This window comes from Onychomys torridus, chromosome X (assembly GCF_903995425.1).
Source record: "Onychomys torridus chromosome X, mOncTor1.1, whole genome shotgun sequence".
NCBI classification, from domain to species: domain Eukaryota; kingdom Metazoa; phylum Chordata; class Mammalia; order Rodentia; family Cricetidae; genus Onychomys; species Onychomys torridus.
This window is the reverse complement of record NC_050466.1, coordinates 54935645-54961535: the sequence shown is the minus strand read 5'-3', so window position 1 is coordinate 54961535 and position 25891 is coordinate 54935645. Positions and strand designations below refer to the sequence as shown.

The 25891-nt window shown below is 41.8% G+C and overlaps 1 protein-coding gene and 1 pseudogene across 3 annotated transcripts in view; one reads left to right on the top strand and one right to left on the bottom strand.

Annotated features, from left to right (window-relative positions):
* The window catches only part of Arhgap6 (Rho GTPase activating protein 6), a 254670-nt gene extending 239619 nt beyond the window's left edge, over positions 1 to 15051 (top strand). For all 3 annotated transcript variants that reach the window (XM_036175165.1, XM_036175166.1, XM_036175167.1), the window contains exons 11-13: positions 10664 to 10938; positions 12513 to 12593; positions 12966 to 15051. In XM_036175165.1, the coding sequence (XP_036031058.1) occupies positions 10664 to 10938; positions 12513 to 12593; positions 12966 to 13663 (1054 nt within the window). In that variant the 3' untranslated portion in view covers positions 13664 to 15051. The remainder of the gene's footprint in view (positions 1 to 10663; positions 10939 to 12512; positions 12594 to 12965) is intronic.
* An 8578-nt stretch (positions 15052 to 23629) lies between these two features.
* Positions 23630 to 24664, bottom strand: LOC118574534 (annotated as a pseudogene).
* Between the last annotated feature and the right edge of the window lie 1227 nt (positions 24665 to 25891).

Sequence of the window (25891 nt, the reverse complement as noted above, 5' to 3'; positions counted from 1 at the left end):
AACTTCTGACTTATGTTCACAGGGGAAAAAAATTCTAAACCACTGGCAAGAAGCTCGAAGGAGTAAGATGTGTATAAATGAGTCTAGCAAACATGACCAACCTATGGCCGACAGGCTACATGTGCCTCACAATAGCTAAGAATTCAGCCCAACACAAAATCACAAACTTGATGAAAATGTTACAAAATTTTGTCTTTATAGCTCAGTTGTACAGTTCTTGATCATCAGCTTTGTCAGTGACAATATTGTGTCCCAATGTTAAAAGTCTAGGCATGTCTGTTAAGAGTCTTGGTAAACATTTAATGCCCCGTAGGCTGCAGTGGGGTGAGGGGATCATCTTCCTGGTGCAATTTTACAGGTGTGAGCAATCTATTTCTAAACCACAAGAGCAACCTTTGCTGAGACCTAAGTGCCCATTTGCAATGAGAAGTGTGTACTTTCCCAGCTCTGTCATTACGTATATCTTGTATTGTTTTGGTGAAAATGCACACTATCCAAGTTTGCAAGTAGGCAAATACAAGGCATGATTTAAGTTACGGCTTGACCCCATTTTGCCCTAAAAGGAGCACAGAATAGTTTGTTGTTCAGATTTTATGTTTAATCCCAGCTAATAGAGGCAGAGTGTATGAAGGTGATATAACATTTGGAAAAGCCAGGTAGAGGGATGGCATTGCCACATTGCCACATTAACCAGGAGCACCATCACCACATAAATACCCAACCTTAAATTTAGGATAGGAATTATTGATGCTGTTCTCTCTTGAGAGTATCATTGTGCTGTGCTTTCAATCCTTAAGTCTAGGACACATTTACTCATGTTCAAAAGTGAAATTTAATCCTAAAACCAATGACATGCCTTAGCCTAATTCAGAGCATTTAGTTTGTTTGTTTTTCAAGACAAGACTTCTCCATGTAGTTTTGTTGCCTTTCCTGGATCTAGCTCTGTAGCCCAGGCTGGTCTTGAACTCACAGACATCCGCCTGGCTCTGCCTCCCAAGTGCTGGGATTAAAGGCCTGTCCCACCTCTGCCCAGCCTCATAGCATTTTTCTCTTTTTCAGCCATAGTTTTTTTTAAAAGACAGGGCTTATTTAGATGTAACTTAGAAAAGAGACATGTTCAGTGATTTCTATAGACTAATACCAAATTTGATTATTTTTGATACAAATTATTTCAGGTGATTATAAAAGTATATTATTTAGGGAAGAAATTCCACATTGTTTAATCCCCTTCTTAACAGGCCAGGACATTAAGACCTCTGCTGACTGCAGCTGCCCTCGCATTCCAGCAGTCAGGGAAGGCCTGGGAATCAGATCCCCCTTTCAGTGCATTTTAACAAAAGACTATTTGTATGCCAATCAAATCAAGGCAATTTCTGGCTCAAGCAAGATATTCTGCTTGGATTCAAGTTTCAAGAAACACAAGTAAATGTAAATATATAAAAAAAATACAAATGAACCTGCATTTCATGATCTTGTTTTCGTATCAGGGAATTGGAACTGCACTTAATTTTTTCCTATATTTCTAACTCTCATCAACTTATAAATTCCCATTTCTCCCCAACCAATCATATGCTATGAGAATTTTTATAATCTTACTTGTGTTTCTCCTGTGGGCAAGAAACACAGTGATGTTTCTATTTGTAAATCCCTCATTAATCTTTGTTTATAACATTTTGTTGCTATATGGTAGGAAACCCAGAAAACATATACATAAAGAGAAAAATAACATGGAATTTTTACTGTCTAAATTTCTTATTTTGTGTGGCATTATTTAGATAGGTACATTTTGTTCTTAAAAGACCATTGACAGGAATGCAATGTGGTTTCCAAGCATGCTTTTGGTATATAAATGCCAAGGTAAGAACAGAACCTTTTTTTCTCTGCTCTTAGGAAGGACAAAGTGTACATATTAAGCCCACGCCTAGCGGTGCAATTGTTCTAGCTTCTTTTGTTGCTATCCTTGTATGAGTGACTCTTTAGGGAAGAAAAGAGGATTAGTTTTGTTTTTCTTTTTGTTTGTTTTCCTCTAGGTACAGGCAAAGAACAGTCCAGAAGGTCACTAATAATATCATTATGTAAACTATAGATATTTGTGAAAAACATTTTTTTAATGGCCTTCTGAGGCTTGAGCTGTAGGCCGTCACTTTGGGCCATAAACATATGCTTCCCAAACTCCTGGTGTATATAGAGCTCTTCAAATCTTTGGAGGTTGCTTCTTCTGAGTTAGTAGGATTGGAGAAGTGGACTGAGATTCTGTATTTCCAACAAGCTCCCTGTAGTACTGTTGTTGTTACTGGTTCATGATCCATATTTGGAGTAGAGAAAGCTTAAAATGCCAAGGGATTTTCTTAACTTTATGTGCATTCAGACCTGATGGGAGAGGTGTATTATTCATTATATAACTGAATGCAAAATGGCATGGTTTCATACTCACCTGCCCATTCCAAATACCTGGGGATTGTAAAGAACAGCTGTGAGTCTCCCCTGTAACCATGGTGTTTGTTCATTTGTTCTGGCTTGCAGTCCAGACATTGGGATTTTCAAAGCACTCCACATGATTCTAATAAGCAGCCCAAACTCCAAAGAACTGACTCAGATCTACCACTTGGATTCTCTATATTTAAAATACCATGGGGACTTGGGTGGGGTGAGTTTTGACCTTTAACATGTGTCCTTGTGTTGATAAAGGAGAAGAACAAATGTTCTGGCTTATAAATCCATTTGGAGTTTGTAGAAAAGAGGGAGATGTGATTTTTCAGTCTCATAATGGCTTCTGCGGGAAGGAAGAACTTGTAGTGCACTTGGAGCTGAGTGAAGATGTAACTGGTTCTGGGTGTTCAGATAGCTGGTCCTGGATTTGGTCAAAACATCAAAGTTGCCATCTGTCTGGGGACAAAAAAATGAAGTTAGATAGATACACTAAAATAAAATACTGCAGTGCATTGGGGTGACATTTAAATCAGAAAGTGGTGATAAAGGAATACAGTGACAAAATATCCCTGTAATTATAAATTATAGAGATTGTAAATTATAGTACCCCAAAGTGACAGATGGTGCTGGCTACAGTAAGTACCCACATCAATTAACCACCTATCAGTTTTGTCTGTATAATTGATGACACTGCTTTCAAGCTTCAAGTTGAGATTGAGATCTCCCATGTCCCAATATGACTCTGACTCAGTTTTCTCATCTGTTAGTTGGAAATTAAACAGTTACTGTGGGTTTATTCTGAATTTCACCATATGGTTCACCATTTACAACTACTTACTAGAGACTTATTGTGTATGAGGCACTATGAATGTGTCCCTTGACATCTATGAGATAGCAGATGGGCACAAAATATGGCCCATGAGAACAAGATGGCATTGGGTCTAAAAGCAGAGCTCCTTATGCACTGGAGACTTTTTAATTTCTTTCCCCCAAAGCCTCCATTCCCCAGTTCACATACCTAAGTAAAGCTTTAGATTCCTGTGAGGCCAAATGGAAACACCACAAAATTTAATTCGGAGGGGAAACGAAATAAATTTTCAAAAGAGTATAAAACCCAGAATGAGAAAATATGTATTATTATCTCTGTTTTGAAAGAGCAGACATTTTGTGATATTTGGGAACTTGGTGTTTTGTTATGATTTGTGTTTTTCTCTTCTGTGTGCAACATCATAATTGGGTGAGTGCAGAGAGATTTTATTGTCTTTTCATGTGCTCATCCACTTCAGGGTTTAGCTTTCACCAAAGGGGCATGGCAGAGAGGGATTAGAAGAGATTGTCAGTACCAAAGTTGCCAGGCTTATGAGTTTTTCACAACTTGTCTGGTGTACTTGCTAGAATTATGTGCTCTTTTCTTCAGAAGTCCTTAAAACAGACCAACCTCTCTTTGATTCAGGAATGTGACAATATAGGGGAAGATGGGAGAAAGATAATCTAAATGTAGGTTGAATGAGGACCTCTAAAGCAAAACAAAGCTGTTGTAGTAGGGTCAGGGCTAGGATGAGGTAAGAGACACCTATCTGGGCACAAAATTTAAGAAAATAAGAACTCACTCATGAACACTATATTGTAATATAATATTTTATAAAATCAATTTTGATTCCCTGCCCCCAGACAATGAAAAGGTAAAAGAGCAACATTTTCTAAAGACCAATGTCATACTTAGCCACCCAACATGCCAAGTTGATAGTAAAACGAGTGGTCCTGGCCTAAATGGATGCAACCCATCAATAATATTTTCAAAGGCCCCCCTTTCTTTGTCTCTTTTTAGCAGAGACAGTTACTAAGTGTGACAGTTGCTCTTGACAAAATGACAATCTGAAATGATTTTAATTAAATTAACCTGAGACTAGATAATGATAACATTGTTTGGAAGAAATGATGCATTGAAGCTTAATTCACTGTTAAGGGTTCCAATATACCTATTTTTCATTTTTTTTTTAGTATTTTCTTTATTTCTTTAATGTTCTAGGGAGAGAAATGAATCTTCCATAAAATTATTTATATCAAAGCACACAGTTCTATTTTTTCACTGAGGTGCTTTGGACCCCTGTATCTCTGCATAAGGAATGCTTGGGGGTTGGGGATTTAGCTCAATGGTAGAGCACTTGCCTAGCAAGCGCAAGGAATGCTTGGTAAAACTGACATAAATCAGTGTGAACATGGCCTGTAAATCAGGAGAGAGAGCCCAATGGAGCTCAGGATTATCTATAGCATGAAAACTAATTCTAATAATTGTTCTTGTCATTTTCAAATGCAGGTTTCAGAAAACCTAAGGAGCTAGGCATGTAATCTCAGCACTCATGAGGATCAGGAGCTTTGTGGCTAGTCCAGTCTAGGTAGTAAGTTTGAGGCCATCACAGATTACATGAGAACTTGTCTCAAAACAATCAGCAAACAAAAACAGTAAAGAAAATTTTCTTTAAATCTACCAATCTTCATAGCCAATTTAACTGTACTTTGGTAGAAAGTAGACACAGAGGAACCAAGCCCATATGTACCTATCTTTAAATTTCAGTGTGATTAATTTTGTTAGTGACCTTCACAAAATTGTTATTGAAATTAAAAAATTGTGACTAGTACATCAAAAACATGGATGAAAACAACTATTCATTCCAAAAGGCAATAGTTAGGAACTGTAAGATGGAAGTCTTCCCCATCATAAACACTTTCTGCAGTATGGAAGAGTGATGGTTTTCTTGTAGTTTGTGGTATTTTGTTGAGCTTATCAAAACAGTACCACGAAATCATTCATTTTAATCTATCAATGTCCACAATTAAAGGCATCTTTTACCAGTCTGTGGACTGTTATATAATAGGTTATAATTTCTACCTTCTCTTTGCTATGATTTGCTGGATCAGGATGCTCCAAAATCTGACTTTACCTATGGCATAACAGCAAAGAATACTATTGGCTAGCAGTAGCTAATGACTTCAATGTTCCTTTCATTCTAGTACCCTGGAAATTATGAAGCATTAAGCCTTTTTCTCCCACACATTTCAGGCAGAGTTTTAGGGAAAACTTTAATTAGGTGTGATATGAAATTCCACAATGAAGGATTTTAAAAACTAGAAGTAATTGTCATAGGTAGAGCAATCTGGGATGGAGGAAGGTTTTACCTCATCCTCCCAGCATTCCAGTGTCTTTACTGTAATCTATAGCCTTTTTACACTTTGGAAAAATATTTATTCAAAGATGCCTTGTCAGGCATGATATAACTAAAAGGAATATAGACAGCATTATTTTACTTTCACCTGTCACTGATGCACTATAACATCATGCAGAGGAAATTAATAAGGACTTAAAATGAAGGGAGAAGTATCCCCAAAGGCCCTGGTATTTATCGTCCAGTACTGACTTTACCATCTGCTAGAGAAGTGAGATTCACATCAGCACCTCTTTAGAGAGGTGTTTTTATCCCAAGGGAAGCTTTGCAGCCCCGTGCATATTTAATGTGGGAATCTCCATAATTCCAGGGCTGCTGTGACAATGGATTATTTCCTGGTGCAATTAATAGTTTCTGAGATGAATACAAGCTTTGCATTCCAGCAGGCTGAAGTTTACTATCAAGCGATTGAACCAAGGATGAAGACAACACACATTTGAAATCTCTGTGATTCTCAGCTAATTAGCTTAGCAATTGGCTGGGCCAGCCACACTGAGGGTTGAACTGGAGTTCTTCATTTATTCACAGAACCAGTTCTGTATTTCCGGCTGCAGTGCAGGCTTCCTCACAGTACCCTGCCAGCGTGTTTACACCCTGACCTGGAGGGACCAGCTAAGGGTGAGAATGTTGATTCACTCTCCATGTCCATCTCATTTTGGTTAGCTAGGACTGGCCATGCATGCTGGGGATGGTCCTGGGTTTAAGTATCTAACAGATTACTCTCCCAGCTTCAAGATAAACCCATGTTGTCTGTCAGCCCCCATCTACTCAAAGCCCCTAACTTCAATCCGCTGTACACTAGCTATAAAAAGTAAAGGAGCTGGACACATTTGGACTCGAAACCACATCATTTAGCAACTTATCCAGCCAACAGTCTGTTAAGATCCAAAAACATAGAAAGGCTACACCATGTTTTAGAGACAATGCCTCAGCAACTGTAACCCTCATCAATGCAAGTCTTTTCCATAAGCAAATACACAAATATCTTAATGGTTACTTAGAACAGTCATCTTAAAGGTGGAGCTCCTATATGCAAATCAGAGAGAAGACATTTGAGGCTGTTTCATGTTTTCAGAGATTCCAAAGAGGAGGGTGTTTGCCTCAATTTGGGAATTCTTTTGATGGCTGTTAAGCAAATTTGGTTACAACTCCCTCCTCTCTGCTGAGAAAAATAAAATGAAGGGGATATTTTTAAACATTTAAAATAGTAATTTATATATATATATATATATATATATATATGCATATATATATACACATATATATACATATATATATATATGAGCCTTTTATTATTAATTTGCAACACCAAGTACATGAGTTTAATAAATTTTACAGGGAGTTCAAGCCTTATTGCCTGGACTACTAGACAGACAAGATATTTTATCAACTACCTATTTCTCTTGGTCATTTCTGGTCTTAGATCAGGAACAAAGACAGTAGAGAGTAGCTTAGGCCAAGGCCTACCATATAATGAACTCTAATGGATGTTACTTTTATTACAGTCCAAAGCAGCATGCCACATATTTTTCATGGTGCTTTCCATGTGTACCCACTTCCTATATTGTACCCAATTCCATGACTAGAATATACCAATGGGGGGGGGGGTAAACCAAAACGGGAAAGCATTTATGTCACTGGATGGCACTGGCTGTGTTCCTGGCTGTGACACCAGCTACCTGGAGCCCTGTCTACTGTAAGACAGTCTGTCTGCCTCTATATCCAGGATTTATCTTTAGCCCTACTGCCCCACAGTCAGACTTCATTCCATTATCCGAGTCCTGCACACGGAGGCTGGAGAAGGCTTAAGCATTGGCTGGCATGGGCATACTACCCCATTTTCTCTACCTAAGGTCCATTCATCCCAAGATCAGGGTCATATATTCACTTGTAGGTGAGCCAACACTATAGCTTGGCCCCTCATTGGTGGTCTTTCTCTTGATTTGGCTCTTAGCAGATCTTTAGCTCACTGTCACATGCATGGATTGAGATGGGAAGGAGTGCTTTGGTATGAGACCCTTAATCATCTTCATGTATCCAAATCTTCTGTAAATACAATCTGCTGACCTTATCCCAGGGCTTCCATTTCAATAGGCAAAGCTGGCTTCCTGGGCAACAGCATGGCACTCTGAGGGGGCTCCTCTTTGTTGTAGCAACCTCCTGTTGCCATCTTGAAACCTTTCATGTTGTTTAGCGTGGTGTCCCACATGCTTAGTTTGCGGTGGGTTCCATGATGGATTCAGCCCATTCTGTTGGAAGGTCCAGAATGGAGCTTGCAAATGTGTATTTCCAACTGATACAGATGCAGCCCTACAGGGAGAATGTGTCCTCATTTCACAGCTACTAAATGAACTTTTGCAAAATCCACTTGAAGGAAAGAGGAAAGGGACAAGGCCACTCTTTCCTCTAGATCTGGTCAGATCCAATGAAAGCAACGAAAATGTAAGAAACACTGGTAGAGCAACAGGGGCTAATGTAATGATTCTTGATCCCCCCTTGTTTTGTTTTCTTTTCACCAAACCATTAAGCATGCTATTGCCTGTTCTGCACTTCCCCAACAACCAACGTAAGTAGAATTCCTGTCTGTACACCAGGTCCATTCCAAGTGTCCAGAACATCTTGAAACAGTATGTATAGTGGAAAATATAGTGGAAAAGTGTCATAGGAAGTAATCTGAGAGGTGGCAAGAAGGAAAACAAGCTTAGTTTGTGGTGTAAAATATACAGAGGCTCTGTAGGGGTCCATGCAGCCACTCACACAGGGCTCCATGTGCTCTGAGCCTTTTAGCCCTCATAGCCAACAGAAATGCATTATTTATCAATACCTCATGGTAACACGGGGTAAAAATGAAAACCCACTCCTTCTCTGAAAACCTTAAATGCTCCCAATATGATGACTTGAGAGAAATTACTTCCCTGGTATCTCTCATTTATACTCATAATTCCTGGCTGAATATACATTTAGACCATTGCCCTGGATGTTTCTCATCTGCACTTTTGGTAAGATGATGAGCCAATTTTTTTGTGGTGTCTGTGAACCTTAGTGCCACTAAGTGTGACCACTCCCAAAACTCTCCTCCAAATAAGAGGCGGCAAAATCCAAATTGTACATTGTTTCAGTTGGGCTCATGAATTGGGCAATGACTTAGACTCTCCTTAAAATATCCCATAAAACAAGGCTATGAGTTCCCACTATTAGGTACACAATGACTTATTCTTATCAAATAGAGCTAAGACATTCTCATTAGTGACTGAAAAGGAAATGTTACCCAAGCAATGGAAACTAATGGAGTCAGCCAAATAATATGATCCATTACCCTTCTGATTTGGAATTGAAGTCTGCATTAGTTTAATGCATTCACTTCTTGTGTTTATAGCAAACCTCTCCTAAGAAGAGCCACATCCCATGGTAACAGGCAACTGTGCAGTTGGTCTGAATTCGTGTTCCCCTGCCTAGAACTAAGGACAGGGCTTTCTCTCTTAATTATATGCAGTTGTTGGTTTCCTCCCGCTTCCCAGCAAACAGTTAAGTTCTTCTTGATGATTTTTCCCTTCAAATTCACTGGAGGCCCACATGTCTGGAAAATCAGCCTCATGGCTGTCCTTTGGCTCCTGCCCATAAGATTGTGTGATATCAGTTCAAAGAGGAGGCAAGCAGAGGTCTTATTTCTATGTGGGTAGGAAATGTCCTCAGCAAAAGTGCCAGAGCCCTGGCTGCCTCGGGTGACAGGCATGGCATATCACAGATGCCAGGATGTTTTTCCCCTGGGTACTTAACCTTGCTGGAAACCTGAGATAAAGCTAGGGTCCCTATGAATCCACTTCCTTCCATTTTGCATGCTAAAAATGATTTTGGCTAGGACAGTATGGTTCTGTGTGTGTTTACTTTCTTTAGGACCACAAAAGATTGGTTTTGAAAACTGCAACAAACAGAAAGCAAAGACCAGTAAAGAGAAGCAAATAGGGTAAGGATGAGGGAAGACAGAACACTGTGAAACTTTTAATCAATCTTTGATCATTTTTCCCTTTAAGATGTCAGGGCCACTGTTTTGAGGAAGGTAGAAAATAAAGATTGTTCCAGGTAAGACTTTGCCCAGTCCCCATGTTCCTGGTATTCTCCTTTTCCTGTTCCATTTACATTTTCACTGTTATTTCTGTTGCTATGACAACTCATACGTGCATATGCTAATACTATGTGAGATAATGCCGTAGATTGTGCTGCAGATGTACTAGTGCCTTGCAAAATCTGTGTATTTATATACACTGCCATGTATTTATCTTTTTAGCCACCTTTTCATACATAAACACATATTCCCACCACCAGTATCGTTGTCTTCATCACAGGAAGAATATATTTATTTACTAAGTATGCTACAGGAAAAGAAAAGTTTTTCCTTAAAGCCACAATGAACTCTAAGTCTGGATTATTTTTAATTCAGGAGATTAAGGAAAGCAAAAAAGTCATCTGAGTCGTTGCTTTTTTTTTTTCTTCCTTGCTTAATCAGTAGTGACCCCCAGGGTTTAACTCTTACATTTAATCAGGCACCACTCCGTTGGGCACTTGAGCGGTGCACGGCAATGATAAGGCTCTATCTCTGTTTATGCCCTGTTTCTGTTAAATCTGTTAAGTTTGATTGCTTTCCAGCAGCAGGCAGCATTGGCGAACACAGGCATGTGTGTCTCCACCCTTCTAGTTGACCTTTGTTTGATGCCATTTGTTAGGTTTCATTGCCTTCTGCTGGTTGAACTTTGGCAACTACAGCAGATCGTTATTTCATCCTTTGCCTCCTTTGCAGGCCAACATTTCTTGTTGCGTTTGTTGTGTTTTACTGCCATCTTGTGATCATTTTATGGAAACGCTTTCACATTATTGATGGCGATGTGTGGGAACATTGCTCAAAAGGTATTTTTGTTTCAGCCTCCATGTGCTTGTACTTGAAATATGCCATTGACAACTGTATAATGTTTGAATCTGATCATACTTATACACCTATAATTGTCTTATGCCAGGAGCCCTGACATGCTGCAGTCGGAAGTTTCCTTTTCCATGGGAGGGAGGCATTCATCTACAGACTCCAACAAGGCCTCCAGCGGAGACATCTCCCCTTATGACAACAACTCCCCAGTGCTGTCTGAGCGCTCCCTGCTGGCTATGCAAGAGGACAGGGCTCGGGGGGGCTCGGAGAAACTTTATAAGGTGCCAGAGAAGTATACACTGGTGGGCCACTTGCCATCGCCAAGGTCAAAGTCGAGAGAAAGTTCTCCTGGACCAAGGCTTGGAAAAGGTAACTGAAGCTTGGCTGTGACAACTCAAATAAGTATCTCACCTCTTGTGACATGTTACATGGGGTGGGTTATTCTGGGCTATCCTCATTAGGCCCTTTGTTGGATGTTTCTTCAATTCAGAGAGCATTTACTGAGTGTCTGCTCAATGTTCAAGATAGAAGAAAAAAATGGTTGTTGTCAAAGAAGGTCCTTACAACTTCTGATTCTTGAATATCTGTGAAGTGAGCAAATGCTCAAAGGAACCGCTCGTTTTCCCGATTGATCTTTTCCTTTTAACATCCAGGGGAGTCTATGTCAGTGCTGGTGGATTTGGATTGCATATTTGATAGTCTGATGCCACTCAATTACTTCTGTCATTTTCATAAAGGAATGGTTCTGAACCTATCACATAACAATGCAGTGTGCCAGAACTAGACAGCGACCAAAACACTAGGCTAAAAGTCGAATAATTCAGCTTGCAGGATCTCAAAGGAATAATTGATCTCCATAGAGGCCTATGGACTCCTGATAAGATAACTAAGAATGGGACCAGTGTCTCATGTATTGGATTTCATTAGTGAATCTGCATGCAGTTGTTATGGCAACACTTAGCATGGACTAAGCCCTGGCTAATCTGTGCTGTGTAACCTTGTAGGCACTTCTGATCTCTTATTACTGTATATCTGGTCTGTCTCATGATCTCCTGATACCCTCTAAGGAATGAAGGAAGGTGTACTTCCCAGAAACTAACAAACATTTGAAGACATCCGGAAGACCTCTGATTCCAAGTCATAATCATGGTTTCAGCACAGGCTTGGAGGGAGGAAATCTTGAGCTGAATACATTTACTATAGCATCTTGCTACATAGCTACATATGCCCCGATTGAGGGGAGAAGGGAGGAGAAAGAAACAGACACAGGAATAGATCTGCTCATGCCAGGACAGTGTCCCTGAGGCGAGTTCAGAAACCAGCACTGCTGTCCCTGCATGCCTGTTCCTATAGCCAGAGCCCATGTGGCAATCACGAACTGCCTCCTTGTATGAGTTTCTCACTATTGTTATCACCCACAATGAAAGCAACATCCAGATAGATCAGCCCTCTTATGATTTGGGGTGTCAGAAATCGAACCTGGTACACAGGGCTGCCGCCTTCTGTTTGGGAGGACCTGAGGAACCATGTTTCCTGCCCTCTTCTAGCTTCTGTAGACGCAGTCTCACGCCTGTTCCTTCCATGTCTGAAGCCCCTTTTACAGGGACCCTTTTGATGATATCTGAGCTGCCCAGGTCCTCCTGGAGAGTTGCTTAACCTCAAGAACCAGGGAGATATGCAAAGTTTATCTTTAGAGGTTCTGGAGGTTAGGATACAGATTTCATTAGTGAACATTAATTCTGTTTATCAGAAACATGATACAGAAAGAGCATTTTTGTCCATCTCCAAAAGAACAAACTTCTTGGAAGGCAGTTCCAGATAGTATTGTTTTGAATGTAGTATACCCTTTAATATGATATTTTGTGCCCAAAATTTAATGCTATTATTTATTGGTTTCATTCTTAATTTTTTTCTGTTGTGGACCCTTTTATCCTCTTTCCTAGATATGTCAGAGGAGCCTTTCAATATCTGGGGAACTTGGCATTCAACATTAAAAAGTGGATCCAAAGACCCAGGAATGACAGGTGAAGTGCCATTTTTAAACCTCCTTGCATTTAACTTTAAAAATGGATTTTCCCCAGTTCTTACTTGCTATTCTCGTGGTTAAGTGCTTTCTAACCATTATTCAGAAAACACTGAAATGAGAGGGGGAAAGGGACAAAAAATATCTCTCCTTTCATAGGAATATGTATGGAGTGGCCACAAAAACGCTACCACTCTCAACAAGAACCTGCCATTGGTCTTGCTAGGGAGAACTTCCTTTCAGGTAGCAATAGCTGAGAATGTGTGTTGTACACTTTCAGCAATACAGGTAGCAGTGGAAAAGAAAAGACCAAGCCACCAAGCCTCAAGGCAATTGTCCAAACTAACCCTAGTTCTTGCCTTTCTGGTTCCAGGTTCCTATGGTGACATTTTTGAAAGCAGCTCCCTGCGACCGAGGCCCTGTTCCCTTTCTCAAGGGAACCTATCCCTGAATTGGCCTCGGTGTCAAGGGAGCCCCACGGGGCTGGACAGTGGGACTCAGTTCATTCGGAGGACTCAGACGGCGACCACTGTGGCACAGTGCAGTGTCCACCTTCCTGTGTCGCGTGTCTGCAGCACTCCCCACATCCAGGGCGGCAGCAGGGGGTCCAGGCGGCCTGCAGCCAGATCTGAGCCATTTTTGTCCCTTAACAGTACGGAAGACCTGGCCAAGGGTGAGGTAGAAGAAGCCTGGCTGCAAAGCCAGGCCCAGCCTGTGTACCAAAGACCTCAGGAAAGTGGCAGAGATGACAGGCGCCCCCCACCTCCTTACCCGGGGTCAGGGAAGCCTGCTATGGCCTCTGCCCAGCAGCCCCAGGAGCCTCCCCTGTGGAGACTCGAGAGGCATGAAGAAGGTTCGGGAACAGCTGCAGAAGAAGGAGGCCAGCAAGCCTCAGGAGAACATCCAGCCAGGCCAAAAAAACTGAGCAGCGCCTACTCCCTCACGGCCTGCGAGCAGGACAAGCAGAACTTGGGGGAGGCCAGCTGGCTCGACTGGCAGCGAGAGCGGTGGCAGATCTGGGAGCTCCTGTCAACTGACAACCCCGACGCCCTCCCGGAAACCCTGGTATGAGCCCGCCCGCCAGAAGCTGGAGCCCACCCTCCCCCCAAAAACATCCTCTTCCGGCCCAGACCCGGAAAACTTGCTGATGGACAATTGGACAATTATTCATTTTTATTTTTATTTTCATTTTTCCACACTTTGAAAAATCAACACAAGAGAAAGTCAGTCCACTTAGAGAGGCACTCCTACCCTTGCCGTTTATGATAAGATTCTATTGCATAGCCAGCCTTAGGGAAAAAAATCCCAAACATGACAATACCCAATCTCAAAACTACCCATATTGGCTCTATATAAGATCAAACTCTTGCTTTGGTATAGCTTAATTGTATTTATGTGTCTTCAATTTTGACTATTGTATATGCTGTAACAGATTATGTATGATAATCAATATGATATATTCACAGAGAAGACGGAACAATTTTTTAAAAAAATCACCGCACTTATATTACACCATGAGACATATTAAGCAAAAAAATTCTATAGCTGTTCTAGAATATGCACAAGCGGGTTTCTGTGCTTTTTGCCATCGCTTTTTCACGGGGACAGCCTTCCCTTCAATGCCTAAGAAAAATACTAACCAAACAAAACCGAATGTGAGAAGCCATATTTTTATACAGTGTTGAGAAACAGAGAAGTTATAGTCACTGAATGCTTTTTCATAGTGAACACGTTTAAAGGAAATATTACATTTGATATGTTGTGAAATATATTTTTAGAAGCTGTTTGGAAAGGACTCAGCAAATCAGAGGAGAAAAAGGCGGTGCCTAACCATACTTAAGAACATGTCCATCCCACTCTAGGTTATATTCAGTTTTATATAGGACACTTATATATTTATAATGTGTAACTTTTATGTATTTTTCAAAACGACAAACTGGAATCCAACTATAAAAAGTTTTAAAATCCAGATGAATACACATTCAAATTATACAACACCATTTCCCCCTCTGCCCAGTTATCAATATTAGCCCAATTATAAGCAATTCCTTGTAAAGTAAATCCTATCTGGGGGGAGCAAAAATCAGCTACATCTTTGCGCTTAAATTTGCCAAAGGCTGAGGAAACGTGTCTTCAGTAATTTTATGTGTATTGTAATGTATGTGTTACTACTACCTTAATTCAACAATTTGAAGTGTTACAACTGCAAAACCACTTTTGACCAGCAGGTGGCAGTTTGCTTCAGTATTTTCTGACTTTTTCACATCAGAAGGGACAGTGTACTATATACAAAGAGGGTTATATATATATATATATATATATATATAACGTGCTACTCTTAATTTTCATGTTGGCAATGAAATTTTTCAGTGGTGTTTCTTAAAATTCTATCTTGTGCCATGATGAATAAAAACTTAAGCAAAGATTCGTTACCAGCGTTTAAATCTAATGAAGGAACTCACGACCCATTCCAGATAGATAATTCACTACTCACAAGTTCAAGTATATTACATGTTGACAATTCCATAAATACATGCATACAGTTAGAGATCTAGTTTTCAAAACAGCTGGTAGCTTGGGGACATCAATCAGTGATATAGAAAGATGTAGAAATATACAATGATCTGTTATAATTAAAGTCTGGTTTTCTTCTCACTGAAAGTGATTTCATACCCGACAGACACTTGGGCAGGTGTAACTCAACACAGCTGTTGAAAGTTGTGTCTGCTCCATAGGTCTCAGGTGCCTGATTAGTTTTAGATATGGACTGCAGTGGCTTGGGGATGAGTTGGATGATCTTTGGGCTCAGTCACTGGGCTCAACACTTCTGCTATTGGCTCAGAACACAGAAGATGTGTCTGAAGACCTCAGTTATTCCTTCCAGACCCCATTCAGACCAAAAATATATACCTCACAGCAAATACTATTTGAGTGTAGTACTCGAGTGACTTTTCTAAATCACTCATCTTTCTCCCAATCCTTTGAGTTTGACCACGTCCTGACAAGTTCTCCTGCCAGAAACCTCCCTCACACCATGTTTATACTGTCAAAGTTTTGATACTTCAATATTTTAAACCAAATGAATCAAATTATGTATATATATATATATATATATATATATATATATATATATATATATGAATGGAAGGTATATCCATCAGTTACTAGATCTAAATTTGACATTGTTAGAAGACAGCTCACTATTCATGCCCCTATTTCTTTGCCCACTTATGTTCTGTGCCCACATCGTCCACGTCTTTGATAAGAGTTTGTTTCTCAGATGCCTTTATCTCATTGCAAATATGCCACTTTAAAAAGACACATGAGGCTTCCCAAGATGGCTCAGTAAGTAAAGTGCCAGACCCCATATCAAAGCTGGACACAGTAGCACAGGTGTCTCTAATCCAGTGTTCCTACAGGATATGAGAGGTACAAACAGGAGAATCCCTGGAAGGCCATGGGCCAGCTAATGCAAGAGGGAATGACAAGAGAGACCCTGTCTCCAACAAGGTGGGTGACAAGGACTGACACCCCCAGTGGTCCTCTGACCTTGTTATATGCACTGTGACTTGTATGCATCCCAACACACACGCCATTATACACGTCATAGATACAATCTTTTAAACACATATGAGCCCCCAAAACTGTGTAGAAACTGAAACCGTTTTTCATACTGTATAACATGTGATATGATGCCTGAGGAGAAAAGCAAATGTCAACATGGACAAAACACTTTGACCAGGATGTTCAAGTCACTCATTCCTCATGAGGAAAGGGCAAGAAGAAAGCTGCCATGGGCCACAGATGCCTCCATGACTATGAGTACTCAATCACTTTGGTTTTGTGTCTCTGGCAAAGGGGCCAGAATGGTGATGACAGAAATAGACAAATACACATTTGTCTTGATCCCTCTAAGTAGCTATTAACATATGTTTGTTGTGGGGTTTGATAGCAAAAACAACCATCTGATGCCAAAGAGGGGGTGCAAATAGAGGAAATTTATAAATAAATCTAGCTCGTGTCTTTTCTTATGCACATTTTAATACACATCTGCTTGGCAAGGAAACAGTGCTGGGATTGAATATAAAGAGATACTAGAACAAAGTGGAGGCCTGTGCTGTCGGAGAAGCAAACGGCAGGAGGTAGATTTTACTGAACTAAGAAGAAAGGATTTGTCTGCAGAAGAATCAGTCACACAGAGATGAAAACAGGATGTCTTGACCAGACAGAATTGTAAAACAGCAGCAAGTGTTCTTCAGGACAAAAAGACAACAACAGCCACAAACCAAAGGAAAGTTCTCCTTGAGGATGGCAGCCTAGAGACTCTGAGCTGGCATTCAGGATCCCCACCTAATACAGCCCTCAATCTGCCAAGGGGTAGAAGGTCGGTCAACTTGCAATGTTCAGTTAGCTAAAGCCAGCTAATAGCCCTTTAGTTTACAGAGACCAGCTCGTCATAGTTTGCTGTAGCTGTTTCATGTTTAGCAACAGAAGGTCCCAAACCCAAGCACAAGCCCTTGCTCTTTCCTATCTCAATGGAGACAGTTGGACTGAGGATATAAGACACTTGACCATGGTAGTTCTTGTTAGGGACCAAGATGTCAGGAACCAAACATGAACCATGGAAAGTACTAGCTAGACCAGAGAACAAGTCATAAGCCCCTTCCCAGAGCAGTAACCAGAGGCCTCCAAAGATAAGAGAACATCCCACAGTCAGGTGCCATGACAACCAAAGGTAAAGGGAATTCCAGGGTCAGGTAGCCTAGCAACAGAATAAACTGCCCCTGGCCAGTGACGATCTGCCTCACATGTCTTGCACCCCTTCCATGTTCTACACGCCCCTTTTCCCTTTCCCTCCTTCCTGCCCCTTCCCCTCTTATGCTATGTAAGCCATGTGGAGAGAAATAAAGATTGGTGGCTTGATCAGAATACTGTCTTGCTGCTGTCTCTTGTGTCCCCTTCCCTTTCATTCTCTCCCACAGGTGGGTCGCCCCTGTTGAAACCCCGCTGGCCAGGGCAAGTTCTCAAGTACAATTACCAAATAAGATACAGTGTCTACTCAATTTGAAGGCTTAACAACAGATCACATATTAGCCTCAGTATGTCCCATGTAAATCTGGGATATGCTTATACTAAAATAATGGTTCATCCCCTGAAGTTTTATATGGAATATACTTATAATACAAAGAAAATCATGTCTATCTGACATATATTTGCTAAATCTGGAAACCCTAATCTCTAGCCTTCATATCACACCTGGCTCTCAATGACCTGCTTGAAATTCTCAATGCATGTCCCACAGCACCTCAACAGTTCTGAAGGACCAGCTCTGTGTCTCTACTGCTACCCTGAACCCCAATTTCACGTTGTATCACCCCACATCTTTGGCTAGGGAGCTTCTTCCTTCTGTGTACTCGAAGTCTCACTTGGTGTATTGGTCATCATTGAGCCAAATTCCCAACAGACACAATTCACGGGAGAAAAGACTTACTTGAGTTTATGGTTTCAGTGGGAACACTCCATGATGGTGGGAAGGCATGGCCATGGCGTAGAGAGTAATCTGAAGAGTATGTGGATGAACTCCTCACACCTTGGCATCAGTGTCAGGAATGCTGGCACCCTACTAGCTTTCTCCTTTTCCTCCTTTTATTCACCTGGGTCTCCCAGTTCATGATCTGGTGGTACTCACATTCAGGGTAGGTCTTTCCTTTCAGTTAATCCTGGCAGTGCCCTCAAAGACATACCCAGAGGTGTGCCTAACCATATTCTAGACCGGTGGCTCTCAACCTTCCTAAGGCTTTGACTTTTTAATACAGCTCCTCGTGCTATTGTGACCCCCTCAACCATAAAATTATTTTCATTGCTATTTCCTGTCATTTTGCTGCTGTTATGAATCATAATGTAAATCCCTGATATGCAGGGATATCTGATATATGACCCCTGTGAAAGGGTCATTTGCCGCCCCCCCCCCCCAATGGGTCGCAACCCATAGGTTGAGAGCCACTGTCTTGGGTTATTCTAACTCCAGTTAAACACTCCTGTTCCCTTCATGTCATTTACGTCTTTCACCTAGACAAGCTGACAGCAAAAGTGCCCAGTCTTATTTTCCTTCTCATGCATCCTGTAGATCCAGCCTCAATGTCTTATGCTGATTCTTTTGTATTTGTTTGTTTGTTTTTCGAGACAGAGTTTCTCTGTGTAATAGCCCTGGCTGTTGTGGAACTCACTCTGTAGACCCTGCTGGCCTTGAACTCACAGAAATATCTGCCTGCCTCTAATCTGCCTGTCTCTGCCTCTAGAGTGCTAGGATTAAAGATGTGTGCCACCCTGCCCAGCATTTTACTCTGATTATTATCCCCTCCCTCTTAGAACTGTACCAGCCTGGCATCTCCATACCCTCTCACCTCCCCACTATCACCATTTATAGTTCTGACAAAGGCAGTCCTGCTAGTGAGGACTCGCCTTCTCCTCTGGTTTATAGACAAAAATCTACTCCACAACAACAGCGCCCTCTGTAATAAGACTTTTTCTTTCCTGCCAGCCAGTTCCCAAATAATGACAAGAAGACTTTTTATTAATTATGAAAGCTTGGCCTTAGCTTAGGCTTGTTTCTAACTAGTTTTTATAACTTAAGTTAACCCATATATTTTAATCTGCATTCATTTACATGGCTCCGTTACCTTTACTCTCTGCTCATCCTGCTTCCTTCGCATTTTTTCTTCCCCGAGTCCTCTCTGTCCCTCTTCTTACCTAACTATTGGCCATTCAGCTTTTTGTTACACTAATCACAGCAATACATTTTCACACAGTGTACAAATATTCTACAACAACCCTCCACACTATCTAGCTGAAGATTCTCACCTCTTTGAAATGTAGAAACCCCTATTCTAGTTATGTGCAGGAAACTCCCCATTTCTATAGACAGTACACAATGTCACATTTCTGTTCCATAGACCCCAACTGGTCTTCCTCACCTGTCCTATTCAATTGCACATCATTTTTTGAACAGAATTAGCTTAAAATTTCTCTTTATACAAATATAGCAATAGAAGTTCCTTCTGGCTCTTTGCATAGGATTCAGCCACCTTGATAAGCATTACTACCCATTGGCATTACTGTCTGTAGCTTTATCTGAAGGCTACTTACCTCAGGATGGTGGCTTTGTGGGTTTTGTACCTTTTAGACTGGGCAGAGAGATATGACACCTATTTGGGATATGTTTGATTAACACATTCTGAACATAGGCATGTTGCTTTTAATCAAGTAACTTGTTATGTGCAATGGGAAACCACAGAAGGCCATCAGCTCCTTGAAAATGCAGACACAGGTGCAGTTTCTATTTAAAAAAAAAAAAGGTTTGAGAAGGGATTGATAAACATTGGGGACGCTATCTTTTAAACATCACTGCTGGACAAAGACTCTTGGTGGTTGGAGATTTAGCTCAGTGGTAGAGCGCTTGCCTAGCAAGTGCAAGGCCCTGGGTTCAGTTCTCAGCTCCGGAAAAAGAAAAAAAAAGACTCTTGGCACCGTATCTCTGTTGTATGGAACAGTGGAGAAGCAACCCATGATGCCACTCTGTTCCTGATTGAAATACTAAAGGATTGTGAGATGGCTAAGTGGGTAACTACATCTGCACAGCTATGGGGAAGTTATGAACACTGAAATGAGACTTTCTGGTGGTACAGTTGCTTGAGGGGGCCACATATACCCTATTAATAACCCCTCAGCCATGCCCTGTAGGCCCAGTAAACTCTTTGGTTCACCTAATAGTCTGGCCTTCTGTGGAACTGCACTTTGTCACTGGGGACCTATAAGGAGGGGATAGACTCCCCAAGAACATAGTTGCCTGTAACAGACAGAATGACTTGCTGATAAGCAAGCAACATCTTCAGATTTTCTTTTACTTCAAAGTATGATGGCACTGTGATCACTTCAGTGGATCAAATGATTGGTTGATGGCTTCATTTAGTGATATATAGGCAATCTATATTTACTGGGGCTTATTGGTCACCAGTTCCAGTCCCAGGCTCCTGGGTTTGAAAGATATAAAGGAAGTCTAGATACACCTTTAAGGATATCTCAATCAAGTCAAAGTCACTCTTATGAACAATACTGTTCTAAAAGCAGATGTTGGTAAGTCACACAAACCCAAAATATAACCCAGTGGTAGGCAAACCATCAATTGCTGAAAAACAAACAAACAAACAAACAAACAAACAATGAATTAGCTGGGCAGTGGTGGCGCATGCCTTTAATCCCAGCACTCAGAAGGCAGAGGCAGGCGGAGCTCTGTGAGTTCAAGGCCAGCCTGGTCTCCAAAACGAGTTCCAGGAAAGGTGCAAAGCTACACAGAGAAACCCTATCTTGAAAAACCAAAACCAAAACGAAAACCAAAACCAAAAACAACGAATTGGTGAATTCATCCACGATAAAATGTTGCCTGCATTCCAAAGTAAAACACCTCTGCAATGAAGAGTGTTCCTGGAAGTGGAACAAATATCTGGGAGAAATGGTCAAAAATAAGGGACGTTATGTCTGCAATCAGGGTGTCCTCTGTGGCTTTGCAGTCTTCCAATTAACTTATTTGGATGCTCTCATACCGCTGTCTTGAAATGTTAATTCTTTTCAACAAGCCCTAACTTCCACTGAAGACTTTTCAATGGACTCTCCAAGTTGTCACATCCTCTGTTGATAAAGAGAAGGACCCAATTTCAGAACAGCAGCCATTTTGGCATATAAACAACCCTGGAGCCAGGGAGGCAAAAAGGCGTTGACCTGGGACTGTTTCACAGGCCAGTACTGAGGAAAGAGTGGGAGCCCAAGCTCCTGCCTCTTCCTCAGGACACTTTCCCATCTGAAAGCCAAGCTAAAAAATACTCTATTCCATCCCAGGGTGCACGTACTACTTCTAATATACAAAAGCCATCCTTCCAGTCTTCATCCTTCCTGTTTCTAGCCTTGCCATATTTTTGCCTACTTACTTTGGAGTTCCAGTTTCTCTATTAATTTTAATGTGTGATTTTCTTGCTGCTACAGTGTTGCATGAATCCTAATTGGTCTTAGTAAAAACAAAAACAAACAAACAAACAAACAAAAAACCAGAGCCAGATATCAGGGTGAAAGTTGAAAGATCAAAGAAGCAGAGCAAGCCACAGCCACCACCTCTTACCTCACCAACTCCTCAGCCTGAAAGAGCGAGCCAAGTTCCTGTCTCCTCCCACCTTATATTCCTTTCTCTGCCCAGCCATATCACTTCCAGTTTCAACCTTCCTAGTGCTGAGATTAAAGGCAAGAGATCCCAAGTGCTGCAAGTAAAGGTGTGTGCCACTACTGCCTGGCTATTTCTCTTTTAGACTGGATTAATCCCATGTAGCCCAGTGTGGCCTTGAACTCACAGAGATCCAGACAGATCTCTGCCTCTGCCTCCTGAGTGCTAGGATTAAAGGTGTGTGCCACACTATGGCTAACTCTGTGGCTGGATCTGCCCTCTGATCTTCAGACAATCTTTATTTCCTAGATTACAAACATATCACCACACTACAGCCTGTGGTTTGTATCTGTTCAAAATCTCATAACCTCTAAGGATTTTTAAACAATATTTAAAAAAAAAACATACAAGACCTGCTTTTATTCTTCATAGTAATAGTTTAACTTACAGGCAAGGAATGACCACAAGAGAGCTAGACTCAGTGATGTTTACATTTTATTTATGTTGGTAGCACTAAAATACACTCTGCCTTGTGGGTCACATTTCCACAACACACTAATCCACACTCCATGCCCACACCCCCTCCCATCAAAACCAAGCAAACACTGTCCCAGACTCCTAGCTATGGCAGTGCCCATAATTCACAATCCCCCCCACTTTCTACAATGCTGGACCCAACTGCTGGCATCTCAAGCCCACCAACGCTTTTCATAATGCCCTCCCTTCCAAGAAGACAAAGTTTGAGTAACAGATCCCCGTGGCCAAGAGGAAGGAACACATCCCCAAGAGGCATGTGCAGCCCAGAAGTGATGCCAGTAGCGGCATCAGAACTACTTGGTGCTCAGTGCAAAGGGCAGGTTAGGTGGCAGAATGGCATAGATTTGACAGGATGATGCTTGTGAAGGGGCCAGTACTTACAATAGGAAGAACTGACGTCAAGCTTCTTGCTTGACAGCTGATTGTTCTGCATATACCTGTGTGTGCCCTGTGTGTGTGTGAGTAGCCAGTGGCATTGACCTAGAAAGCTAGAAATGGCATTGATAGGCAAAACCTTTTGACTAAAGGACAAACATTTCTCCAAGAAGAAAAGATGAGATTTTCCAAAAATGAAATTATATTTGCAATTCTGACATCTGGAGGAGATTAAGAATTGAACAATAAATATAAGGAAAGACTCTACATCTGAAGTGGCTCATGATGGCTTCTTGTTGCCAGAGTACTGAATCCAAAGCACCCTAACACCCATGGCTCAAGGTGCAGCTCACATTACCTGTAAGTTCCACTGCACATTGTACCAACGCCAGGAGACAGTCTGTCATGAACACATATCCAGCTCCCTACTGAACCCTACTGGATTCCTACAGCTACAAATACTTCAGTGCTTGGAGCAGGGCTTGGACTGATAAGAACAAGGCAGATGCTTACAAGAGGCAGGTGGATCTTTGTGATTTCGAGGCCAGCCTGGGCTACAGAGCGAGATCCAGGAAAGGTGCAAAGCTACACAGAGAAACCCTGTCTCGAAAAACCAATAACTAGATAGATAGATAAATAAATAATAAATAAATATATAAATAATAAACAAACAAACAAACAAACAAATAAATAAGAGGAAAAGGCTACAGATTTAGTGTTGGGTAAAAGCAAAGTTACAAGGCTGAGGCTGTGTCACAAGCTTATACTATACAGGCCACCCGGGATTGTCACCTCCAAATCCATGGGCACACATCCATAATCCTGCTAAGCGAAGTGGCCCTGAACAGCACGGAAAGGATGCTGCTGCTGTGTGCGTGTACACCACACACACAAAAGCGGCTGCTGCCAAGTCCAGCCTAGTGGTTCCCTTTGGTCGACTTCTTCTTCGAGTCCCCTTTTTGCTTCTGCTTCTTCCTCTTGCCACCTTCCTTGAGCCCTGCTGAGGTCATGGGGGCGTCCTAGTTGCCAGAAACCCGCTGCCGGTCCTGCTCTTCATCTTCCTGGTTGCTTTTAGACACAAGTTTGACCGTCGTTGGGACAGGCTTCTGTGGGAGGGTGCTGCAGAAGGGGCCGGAGTCTAGGCTGGAGCTGGAGCTGGGGCCGGGGGCCGGGGGCTCCCGAACTGATGCTGGGGCTGGGCCAGAGGCCAGAACTGGCGTGTGTTGGCCTCTCTATTGGTATTCTTCTGCAAGGGCATTCTCATCAGGCACGCCATTTATAGTCAAGGACTTTAACTGTCCATCTTCTTCAACTTCTACTCCTTCTTGGCCATTCTCCACAATTCTCTTTGTAGTAAATTTTTGCCATTAACTATCTTAGTATAAGTTGATATTGATTTGAAGTCGTCCATTCTGCCTCCACCAAATGATGCGGAAGAGAATGAAGATGCGGAAGAGAATGAAGTGATACCCCCATGCCCTAGTGAGCCCAACCCAGTGAATCCTGTATCAAAAGCAGGAAATCCACCTCCAAACGGAGGAAATCCACTGAAGGCAGAGAAAAACGAGACTGCACCTTGGTTTCTGCTTCCTCGGGGACCCCTTCGGTTCCCAAAAAAAGTCATCAAATGGGTCCCTTCCACCAAAAAATTCCCCAAAGACATCTGGACTAAGGAATGTGAAGCCAAACTCAAAAGGACTGTCAAAATGGCTTCCACCTCCTCCTCCTCCACCATTTAATCCTTCTTTGCCACATTTATCGTAGATGTCCCTCTTTTTTGCATCCGATAACACCTCATATGCCTCAGCTACTTGTTTGAATTTCCGCTCTGCTTCTTTATTTTCAGGATTTTTGTCTGGATGCCATTTAAGTGCCTATTTCCGATATGCCTTTTTAATGTCCTCAGGTGAAGCATGTCTCTGCATGCCCAGAACTTCATAGTAATCCACCATGTTTTAACAGATTGTCCGTACAAATCCAAGGACTCGGAGCGGGGAAAGAGGGGGGGACTAGCGAGGCATGCGCGCGCGGGGGGTGGGGGGGGTGAGGGAGGGTGGTGTTGGGGGGGCGGGTGGTGGTGGTGGCAGGTCTCCTCGCAGCTTTGGCACAGTTGTGCTGGTGGCAGTGGCAGCTTTAAACAATATTCTTATTGATTCTTCAAGAATTTCATACAATGTATTTTGATAATATTTACCTTTGCCCAATTCTCCCATAAGCAGCCTCTCCATACTTTATTTCTGCCCACCTTTGAGATTACTTCCTTTTCTGTTTTTATTTCCCCATCAAGTCTTGTTTGTTGCCAGCTAGTCTTGGGATTGAGGACTGATCTTGTGTGTGGTCAGTCTACCAGGGCTCTCTCTCTTCTAACAGCCATCAAGCACTGATACCCCCCAGCTAAGGGTGGGATCCCTGCCCACCTTCCCCACTCTGTGCTGGGATTTTGTCTGGCTGGAGCTCAATCAAGTTTTGTGTATGCTGTCATAATCATTGCGAGTTCCTGTGTTCAGCTTCCCTGTGGTATCTGAGAAAAACTTGTCTTGATTTTATTCACCACTGTTGGTGTTTTCTGTTCCCCCTTTTGAGAAGATCCTTGTGGAAAGGGATATGATATGGATGTCCCATTTAGGGCTGAGCACTTCATGGTCCCTTCACTCAGCACACTGACCAGTTGAAGGTCTCTGTTAATTGCAATCTACTGCACTGAAAAGCTTCTCTGATGGGGGTAAGAGATGTTTTCATCTATGGGTATATCAACAAATCGTTAGGAGTCATGTTAATACTATGTCCATTTAACAGAATTATAATATTGGGTTTGCTCCCAGAGTAGCAGTTCTTAACATGTGGGTTACAACCCTTGTGGGGTCACAAATGGCTCTTTCATAGGGTTCACCTAAGACTATCAGAAAAGACATATATTTACATTATGATTCATTCATAACAGTAGCAAAATTAGTTATAAAGTAGCAACAAAAGTAATTTTATGGTTGGGGTTCACCACAACCTGAGGAACTAAATTAAAGGGTCACAGCATTAGGAAGGTTGAGAACCACTGCCCTAGAACTTACCACTTAGCCAGCCACAGGTTCTTGGTCCCTTTAATAGTATCAGATGTGGGCTCTATTTTATGAAGATGGCCTTAACTCCAATCAGAATGTGCCTGGTTATTCCCATATTCATGC